At 36.0% G+C, this 10253-nt stretch overlaps 1 protein-coding gene across 1 annotated transcript; it reads left to right on the forward strand.

Annotated features, from left to right (window-relative positions):
• The first annotated feature begins 1032 nt into the window (after nucleotides 1-1032).
• Nucleotides 1033-4172, forward strand: LOC130586268 (leucine-rich repeat-containing protein 4C). Its single transcript, XM_057387020.1, has one exon. The coding sequence runs from the start codon at nucleotides 1201-1203 to the stop codon at nucleotides 3115-3117; it is 1917 nt and encodes a 638-aa protein (XP_057243003.1). The 5' UTR covers nucleotides 1033-1200; the 3' UTR covers nucleotides 3118-4172.
• Nucleotides 4173-10253: the final 6081 nt, after the last annotated feature.

Here is a 10253-nt window from a genome sequence, read left to right on the forward strand (position 1 = left end):
TTTTTTTTTTTTTTTTTTTTTTTTACACAAAATGAATCAATTTGGAGCCTGGAGTGGAAAACCGTTGCCTTATGGTATTTTGTTTTACTGAATATATATGTACTATCCATCTGGGTGCTCTAGGTTATAAATACGCTTTGAGCTTGCTGTAATTTCTAAGACTTCACTTCTGGCTGATTTATAAGAAATTTCATTAATCTCGGCAACAGAGGAATCTTGAACTGAGCAGCAGATTGAAAATGAACTGAAGGCTGGGGACTTATAAAAGCTGCCACAAATGAATCAGTRCTGAAGTTCTTAAAATGGTAATGATCATTTGTAGTGTAAAAGTCTTTTTTCCTCTTGCCGTAAGAATTTTTTGAGAGTTTTTTCAAGGTGCCAGTGAAGCTGCCAACCCTGAAGCTACAGGGATATTTTTCAGCATTTAAATGGCTATTCTTATTTTTGTGTTCAGTACATGAGTGTTTCTATGCTGCTGGTGCCAAACAAAAGAATTGAAGAGGAAATATCATTAAATGGGATGATGCTCATCATGCTTCTGTTCTTTTTCTTTCTTTTTTTTTTTTTAATTTTAATTCTAATAGGCAAGACCTTGCCATGTCATCTGCATGACATTCAGGATGAGAGACTTACTTCCAGTTAAACTCTTGATTCAGGAATCATGTTTCTATAGACAAAGGTTTTTACCCATACCAAACAGGAGTCTCCACTTTTCATATTATCTGTTGTCTTGTCTTGCAATGTGTAAAAAAGGTTAACACCTTGAATACTCTGACAATTCCTATCTTAGTAGGCTCCTGTGTTACTAACTTTTGCCTTTTGAGACTCTTGTCATTTCTTTCAACTCTCCCCTGAGTTACAGCATTTCTTTCAGGTATTCACTGTGGTTGAACTTCTTATCTGCCATCCACCTGCATGAAAATGACATTGGAATGTGCAGGAAGAGCTAATGTCTGGCTATTTCTTATCTCCTTGCCAGTTGCAGCTGATATACATGTCTGTACAGAAATACAATATTAGAAATTCTATAGCTATTCTTACTACTGAATTTCAAGAAATTGGYTGAGTTGACTGAAAGGACTTGAGAAACATTTGGTTAGAGAACAGTTATTTGAGATTAACTTAATTTTCTCCTTCTCCCTTCTTCCTTTCTTTCAGACGATTCAAACTCCAGAAGGACCAACACCAAATAAATTATGAATGTTGAACAAGATGACCTTACATCCACAGCAGATAATGATAGGTCCTAGGTTTAACAGGGCCCTATTTGACCCCCTGCTTGTGGTGCTGTTGGCTCTTCAGCTTCTTGTGGTGGCTGGTCTAGTGAGGGCTCAAACTTGCCCTTCTGTCTGCTCCTGCAGCAACCAGTTCAGCAAAGTGATTTGTGTACGGAAAAATCTGAGAGACGTGCCCGACGGCATCTCCACCAACACCCGGCTACTCAATCTCCATGAGAACCAGATCCAAATCATTAAAGTTAATAGCTTCAAGCATCTGAGGCACCTAGAAATCCTGCAGCTCAGCAGGAATCACATCAGAACAATTGAAATAGGGGCTTTCAATGGTYTGGCCAATCTCAACACTTTGGAACTCTTTGACAATCGTCTGACCACTATCCCAAATGGGGCTTTTGTATACCTGTCAAAACTGAAGGAACTGTGGTTGAGAAACAACCCCATTGAGAGCATCCCTTCTTACGCTTTTAACAGAATCCCTTCTCTCCGGAGGTTGGATTTGGGGGAATTGAAAAGGCTTTCATACATCTCAGAAGGTGCCTTTGAAGGTCTGTCCAACTTGAGGTATTTGAACCTTGCCATGTGCAATCTTCGAGAGATTCCTAACCTTACTCCGCTTGTAAAACTGGATGAGTTAGATCTTTCTGGGAATCACCTGACTGCCATCCGGCCTGGTTCTTTCCAAGGGTTGATGCATCTTCAGAAATTGTGGATGATACAGTCCCAGATTCAAGTGATAGAAAGGAATGCTTTTGATAACCTTCAGTCACTCGTAGAGATCAACCTGGCACACAACAATCTAACACTACTGCCTCATGACYTGTTCACACCGCTCCGCCTAGAAAGGATCCACTTGCATCACAATCCTTGGAACTGCAACTGCGATATCCTTTGGCTCAGCTGGTGGATTAAAGACAAGGCACCCTCCAATACTGCATGCTGTGCCCGTTGCCACACGCCTCCCAGTTTAAAAGGAAGGTACATCGGTGAGCTGGACCTGAATTACTTCACATGTTATGCTCCAGTCATAGTGGAGCCACCAGCAGACCTCAACGTCACCGAAGGCATGGCTGCAGAGATGAAATGCCGGGCATCGACCTCCTTGACCTCTGTCTCTTGGATTACTCCAAATGGATCTGTAATGACACATGGGGCGTACAGAGTTCGGATTGCTGTGCTCAGCGACGGCACGTTAAATTTTACAAAGGTAACTGTGCAAGACACAGGTTTGTACACATGCATGGTGAGTAACTCTGTTGGGAATACCACGGCTTCTGCCACGCTGAATGTGACCGCCCTGGATAACCCTGGTTACACGTACTTTTCAACTGTCACGGTAGAGACTGTGGAACCTTCTCAGGATGAGGCACAGACCACAGAGCAGGTTGGGCCCACACCAGTTACCAACTGGGAAACCATTAACATGACAACCTCACTCACTCCACAGAGCACAAGATCAACAGAAAAAACGTTCACCATTCCTGTGACGGACGCAAACAACGGGATCCCAGGAATAGATGAGGTTATGAAGACTACCAAAATCATAATTGGTTGTTTTGTGGCTATCACCCTCATGGCTGCCGTGATGCTGGTAATTTTCTACAAAATGAGGAAACAGCATCACCGGCAGAACCATCATGCTCCAACACGGACTGTAGAGATCATTAATGTGGATGATGAGCTTACAGGTGACACACCCATAGAGAGTCATTTGCCCATGCCAGCAATAGAGCATGAGCACCTAAATCACTATAACTCTTATAAATCTCCTTTCAACCACACAACAACAGTTAACACAATAAATTCAATACACAGTTCAGTGCATGAACCGTTATTGATCCGAATGAACTCGAAAGACAATGTTCAAGAGACTCAAATCTAAAACATTTATGACATTAAGGGGGGGGTGGGGGGACAACAAAAGATGGTTTATAAAACAAATGACACAAATGACTGGGCTAAATCTACTGTTTCAAAAGTGTCTTTACAAAGAAAAAGAAATTTATTTATTAAAAATTCTATTGTGATCTAAAGCAGACAAAATTATGTGTATTCCTCAGAACCTGTTTTTGCTGCAGTTATTTACCCTCCTCGTTCCCGTTTTCCTGCCCAACCTACCCTGGCTCCCATTTGCCATATTTTTCATAGGAGATCTTGATTCCCTAAAAGAACTGATCTAGGAAATTTTGTAAGAATCCTGTTACACTTTGGGAATTTTTATGGTGAATTCTAGTGGTGAGATTCGGTCTATTTTGTCACTTTCTCTTTTTTCTTTTGTTTTCTCATGCCCTTTTTGAAATTATTCAACAGAGAATGGAATAATAACAGTAACTTTGCAAGTGAGAAAAACAAACAAGTAAACTTTTTTTTTTCTCCATGTAATGATTTGCTCTGTATTTACCGAAAGCACCATTCTGTGAAAAAAGTGGAAAAAAAGTAAAAAAAAAAAAAACAAACAAAAAATTAATTTACTTGTGAAAGCCTATAAAACCCATGATCTTTTAAGCAATTCTAGAACCAGAGTTTGTAGTTCAAACACTAAACTGAGATTATAAATAAAATATTGGTTTTTTTTCTGTACTTGGATATAGCTCATTTTTAGTGTGGCTTTACACATCAAAAGTTTATTAGATTTCTTATTATAATCTGCCCTGATGGTCCAAAACACAATCACTTTWAAGAGAATAATTAAATAATTCTGGATCATTACTGAAGAATAGCACAGTTTTCATTTTAGTTTATGTAAGCAACATACTRGCAAACAAGGGTGTTTGATTTATAATGCAAGATTGAAATCATTCCTTCTAATAGTGTTTGCAATTATCTCTATTATATCACATTATGCTTTTCACAATGCCAGAAAAGTTTTGCAAGGAGTTTCAGTTGCCACTGAATTTATTAGACAAAGCTGAAAACTTTGTTCTGYTTTTTATTATTTATAACTGTCAATAAGAAAATTCATCTTTATATCAAAGYTAGTGGTTTCCAGTTCAGTTGTTCTGGGACTTCTAGGCACAAATATGAAAGAAGTTTAGCTGCCTATAATACCTGTAATAAGGGCTGTATCCCAATGTGCAAAATCAAATCAAAATGCTGTTCATGGAGTAAATCACAGGAAGAAGCCTGAGGATTTTGGTTTAAAAAAATAGAAAGAGAAAAGACAAATCAGAGGACATGATAAGTTACTGTAATGTGCATGACAATTAGACTCGCTTAGAGTACCCAGGTGACATTAATTTAAACTCTGACTCAKTTACTGATGGGAAATGCACACCTTTTGCCTTTTGGTTTGTATATATTCTCTGGATTTCKCTCATTGGTATAGGACTGGTGTATCCTGTGCATGCAGAAAACGAAAAGGAAGGCTTTCCATAAGAAAACCCCGCTTCAGGACGCTGTGTTCTTCCAAGGAGAAGTTCTGCCAAATTAAACTTCTTTATGCATTGGCAGCTGAATAGAAGCGTTTCAAGATTATTTAAATTAGGAAAAAAAAAAAAAAAGTATTATCTCTGAATGTCTTTTCACCTATTTTTTGTCTTAGCCACCCTTACTGAGAGTTTTTAGGGTTTGGTGCCAGGTAAATAATATTTTTTTAACAAAATCTCTTCAGAGCTTTCTTGTACGCAACAGCATGCAGGATGAAGACCCCACTGAAAAATATACTTCTGTGAGTTTAAGATGGAATTCTGATGGGTTAAGGGGGTAAACACCTCCTGTTGGATGCACATTTCTCAAGGTTGCAAGTTAACGTTGTAGCACAAAGGCCTGATTTAAAGAGGACACGGGGAGRTAGGTGACAATGAATCACACCCTGCGAGGAGTCTGATAAGTATGATACAGAACAAAACCCAAAGTTCTATAACAATCTCTAAGAAACATTTGGCAAGACATTATCCTTTGATGTGCTGCATGAAAAATAATACCAACTCAAAGGGAATTTTAATGGACGGCAAAGATGGTCCTGAATATAGAGTAGTTCATTGTTGGTTTTTTGTTTCTTTTTTTTTTTAAGTATTGCAATAGATTCTGTACAAAACCTCTACACTCACTCATTCCTATGTGTTCTGGCTAGTAACATTCTGTCCAGAGCCAATGCTTATCTGAAAACTGAAAAAATTCCATTCAGGAAACCTAAATATGTRCTAATGACCATCTGTAATTAATGGGTTTATGCTAAAAAGTTGTGGATACTTTAACCAATATTTGTGGAAGGAAGTTAGGGTCAACGTGGTTTCTTAAACGTGRTTTTTCACTAACCTCTAAGGTAGGTTAGTAGGAAGTCTATAAGAAAACAGGTGTAATTATTGTCAAGTGCAACACCGAATCAGTGACAGTATTTGATCCTCTCTGGAGTAACACAAAATAATATCAGTGACTGTTTTAAAAAATATRTAATTCTTATTGAGTGTTAATCCAGTTTTTTTTGGCTCATCAAAAAAATCAGATATTCCTGCTTGCTTAGAATAAGCAAAAGGAAAAGCATTTGGGTGTGTTTGGTTGGGTAAGTACATATGTGTTACATTTCAACCATATTATTTATGCTTTTCCCATCATGTTCCCTATCCTTCTTGAAACTGCAGATATTATTTCTGGTTCCTTCATACTTCTGTAAAACAGTTCAGTACTTTTTCAGGTTAATTAAATATCAGAGTTAGAGAAGATCACAGTTTAARTTATGGACTGAGCTCAGTAATAAAGCGAAATGGGTGCTGTGCTCTCTTGTTTTGATGCTCCAATCCCATGCCAACGCTGCCTGTTACTGCTCCAGGGAACACAATGTTAAGAAAGAAGCCTGTATGACAGAGCACAACTGACARAAAGTTCTAATGAAATTTCTCTTGCAGGTGACCACATTTTGTGTGATGTAAAACAATTGTTCAAAAAAAAATTGTGTTCTTGATTATGATGTGTCRCTTTCTAGTGGGCTCATGAGAAACGATGAGTTATTCTTCAGTTCATTTGATGAAGTTTGAAGATGTTTATCTGCTGTCCTGTAAAAATAGAAACTGCAAATCATTTTCTTTCTGGAATTGTCATCAAGTCTTATGAATCTTGCGATATGCAGAAATAACATGTAAAAGGAAAGCCAGTTTCATTTAATTCATCATAGAAGATGGACATTTTATTTTCCTTCAAAAAGGGCTAAATGTATGAAAAGTAATAGATTAATTGTATWTTTTGCTAAAACATTCTAACACATTAAAAATTATATTTAATCATTTCAAGATTCCCTGTCGCCCCTGGTCACAGGTTGATCACAGAATTAGGGAAAAGACAAGTAAATCAATACTTTGTTATACCAGCTTCAGAGTCTTATGAAAATGTTTTATAGAAGCTGTAACAAGCTTTTGTATGTCAGATATGACCATTAGTGTAGGCTTTTCAATGAGGACTGTGAAAATATTCTTCAATTTTTTCACCCCTCTCTGAAGGTTATATCCCATTTTTCATATGAGTTAAGTGCAATTTTTTTAAAATTCTTTCTGGGTTTTTTTTTTTTTTTAAGTCTGTAGGTGAAGGTCTAAGAAATGTTATGAGCTGCCTTGAAATTTCATACCAAAAGAAGTAAATGAAGAAATTATTTATCCTTATCTTCCAGATGTAATAAAAGCAGCTAGACTTTAGTGCCTRGGTTTCTGTTTTTCTAAGTTGAAGTATTTAATTTTTCTTAGTAAAACTATTTAATTTATCTTTTTCTCATTTATGCAGATGTTGTCAAGAGAAATCTCATTTCTAGAATTTCATCTGCAGTTAGTCTGAAGGTAGTGGTGGATATTTTGTTACARAGGTGATACTATATATTAACATTATAAATAACTAACACATAGAGCCACCACTATTGACAGCAAAGGTTCATGAGCCAGGGRTGGGCTTGGGGAGATTCTGAGAAACGTGCCATGTAAATCTGCAATTCCTGTTGGCCCTGCAACCTCACTCTGTATAAACACTGTGGTTGTGTCTAGTTTGTGGCTGGAAGAGAACAGGAAGGCGGAAGAGTTTTGGGTTGGGAATAACTTCATTGACTGCTCCCTACTTAAGAGCACAGATGCAGAAATAATCAACATAATAGCTAATAGCTCAGGTCCAGACATGCAATGCATGTTAGAAATTTTGAAGGGTTTTTTTTGTTTGTTTTTTTTTGTTTTTTTTTTATCAGATTTAATCACAAGTAGGTTGTAAGGCTTAATGCACACTAAACAATGAAAAACTTGAAGAGTAAAAAGTCACAGATTTACCGTGTAAGTTTTACACAAATGGCAGTCATGCTTTGAAAAAATACTAATGCTGGTTTGATTGACCCTACAAACGTTTTTTTTCAGTATTAATTCTACTAAGACAAATGAAATCTGTACTTTAATAGTTACATGCTATTTATTTCCAAAAGGATAAACCGTGATGTTCTTAGGTGAGAAATGTGTAACAAAATATTTAGTTTAATTTGTCTTGGTTTTACTCCTTGCTTTCATGTTTAAAATGTTCACCTAGACTGACTGTTAATCAGAGTGCTTTCCAAAGGGCTAAAACAGTGAGCTTTGACAGATTTTCATAAGATACAAATCTTTCATGTAGTKTAACTCCAGTGAGGTATGAAATTTTGGAATGAGGGGGAGACCCTGAAATGATTATATAATCAGATGATTTTATGGTCATCTTTTGTAAAATAAGAAAGAAAAATAGTTTGTAATTTTTGAGAACTTTGAAAATTGCATCTTTCATTAAGACAGAAAGTCTTAGCAGAATAAATTAGAGTACTACTGGACTTGAAAGGAACAGTAAGATGTAATGTTTTTCAAGCAAGAAGTGGGAGTTTTATATCCCACATAATCTTTACATATTTTCTAGCAACGCAATTTGCAAACTTAAAAAATTAGTTACTTTTTAATGGATAATGCAGCTTCTGCAAAAATTCTAAYGGATTTATCCATAGTTTTTAGTTTTCTTCTTGTATTTTGCAGTACATGTATGGTATAATCTGGACTTTCAGCTCTAGAACAGTTTCCCACACGGAGCGTGCAAGGAAATTCTCTTAAGTCATCCAAACTCCACTTACTGGAGGTTCATGTCTGGTGTGCTCTGGGGYTTTTTTCAGTCTACTTGAAATGTCTTGAGCAGTGAGAGATTCTTTAATTTCTTCAATTCTCCGCTACTATTGCAATATATGATTAATATCCTAGTTTGGAAAAGATGTTTTTACATGGATTATATTTTTATCAAATTTAAAATATAAACTACAGTTGTATTTTATTTTAGTAAAAAATTTTTGAACCCTGTTGACTTCAAAAAGTACTTCTGTTCCTTTCACAGTACCTCCGTAAACAAAAAAAANAAAAAAGAAAAATCATAAAAGAGAAACCATCTTGGAATGCTTTGCATGCAGATGTATCTATATATGTGTATTATTCAAAAAGTGATTCTAAGTGAGATTAAAGAAATAAGGGAAGAGATGTATAAAAAGGGAAAAAAAAAAAGAGAGAATAAATGAACCAAGCGAGAATCTAGTTAGTGGGCCACAGAATTAATCCAACCCTCTARCTAATTCAATTCCATAAGATGTAATACAATTTGTTTCATTTTGTTCATTTTCTTCTTCAAAGGGACAGTTGATTCTCTAAAAAAAGGAGGTGGAAAACTGAGTTCTGTTTTTGTCAGTACCCACGTGATACCAAGCAGGTTTTCTTTTTGCTTGTCCTCCTGGCTTCSCCATTTCTGTTTAGCTGTTCAATTATAATTTTCTGAAACTGTTTTCATGAGGCATCCAACCATCCAGCCTGTGTTGGGAGTGAATTCCAATGGTCAGTGAGACAAGACAGGTCAGTGTCATGTTCCTGAGCAGAGCTTCTGCAGTACTTGGTGTTGAAGGTCACTAACCCTTAAACAACTCATTCCTATTTGATAACACAGTTTCATAATTAATGTATATGTTTAAATATTGTATATAAGATTAAGGTTGTTAACTACATGCCACACATTATCTGTCTTTCCCCATGGAACATAACCTTCTTTGTTATGAAGAGGGATCAAAATCAAGAATTTGATCGAATCAAAAAGACTTAGGGAAAAATATCAATGTATTTGAATATTAAGACTGTAAAAGTATTACAAATTGTATAAAACTACACTTTTTTTTTTTTTTTAAAAGATAGTAAATAGCAATGCTCTAAGATTCCTAGGAAGCAAATGCCTAAACAAGGAGTMATCATGGCCTATACAGACTGAATAAATTGGAGGAATTTATAACTTCCATGGCTTTTGCTAAAACTTCCTTGACAGAGATTGCTCTGTTCTCCTATTTCAGTTTTTTTCACTAAATTTTCTTGCCTATGTCAGCAGTGTTTCCATCAAGATGGACATGAGTAATTATTGTTGGAAATATTGTCASCTCCTGTTTCTGTCTGGAGAAACACTGGCTCTGGATGTTTATTTTTTCAACTCCCTGCTGATTTCTGACACTCCTGTGGGGAAGCAATCAATTCTGTACTGAAAGAAAAGCTTTTGTCCACCTAACACAACAATAAAATAATAAAGGGCTGAACCAGGCAACGAAGAATAAAATAAAATGCAGAAGTAATGGTGAGGGAAGAGTTCTGAGAAAATAAACTTTGTAGGAGAAGAAAAAAAAATATTTCAAAGAAGGAAGCTGAAAAAGTGTTAAGCTAATCCAATTTTGTGCAGTGTGTTTCCTGGTATAGCTGGATCATCATTRAACTCATTGATGAATTCATTCTAAATTTATCATATTGGAATCTCTTCAAGGGATTTTTTAAAAAGTATTAAAAGCAACATTCCTTAGATTTGTATGGGTCAAAATAGTCTCAGGGAACTATTTAGATTGTTATGATGTTCTATTACTATGTTCTATTACTACTGAGAGATTACCGTAGCAAGAGATTTAAGTTGAAATTCTGAAAAATAAACTGTGCATACTTTACAAGTAGAAAACAATTTCACAAAAGAAAAAGTAGAAATTTGCATTCTGGGTGAACCCAGCTGGCAATTTCTGCATGTAAGTATCATTTT

The sequence above is a fragment of the Malurus melanocephalus genome, unplaced genomic scaffold (genome assembly GCF_030028575.1).
Source record: "Malurus melanocephalus ecotype Western Australia unplaced genomic scaffold, MMel_1.1 scaffold_1117, whole genome shotgun sequence".
NCBI lineage: Eukaryota > Metazoa > Chordata > Aves > Passeriformes > Maluridae > Malurus > Malurus melanocephalus.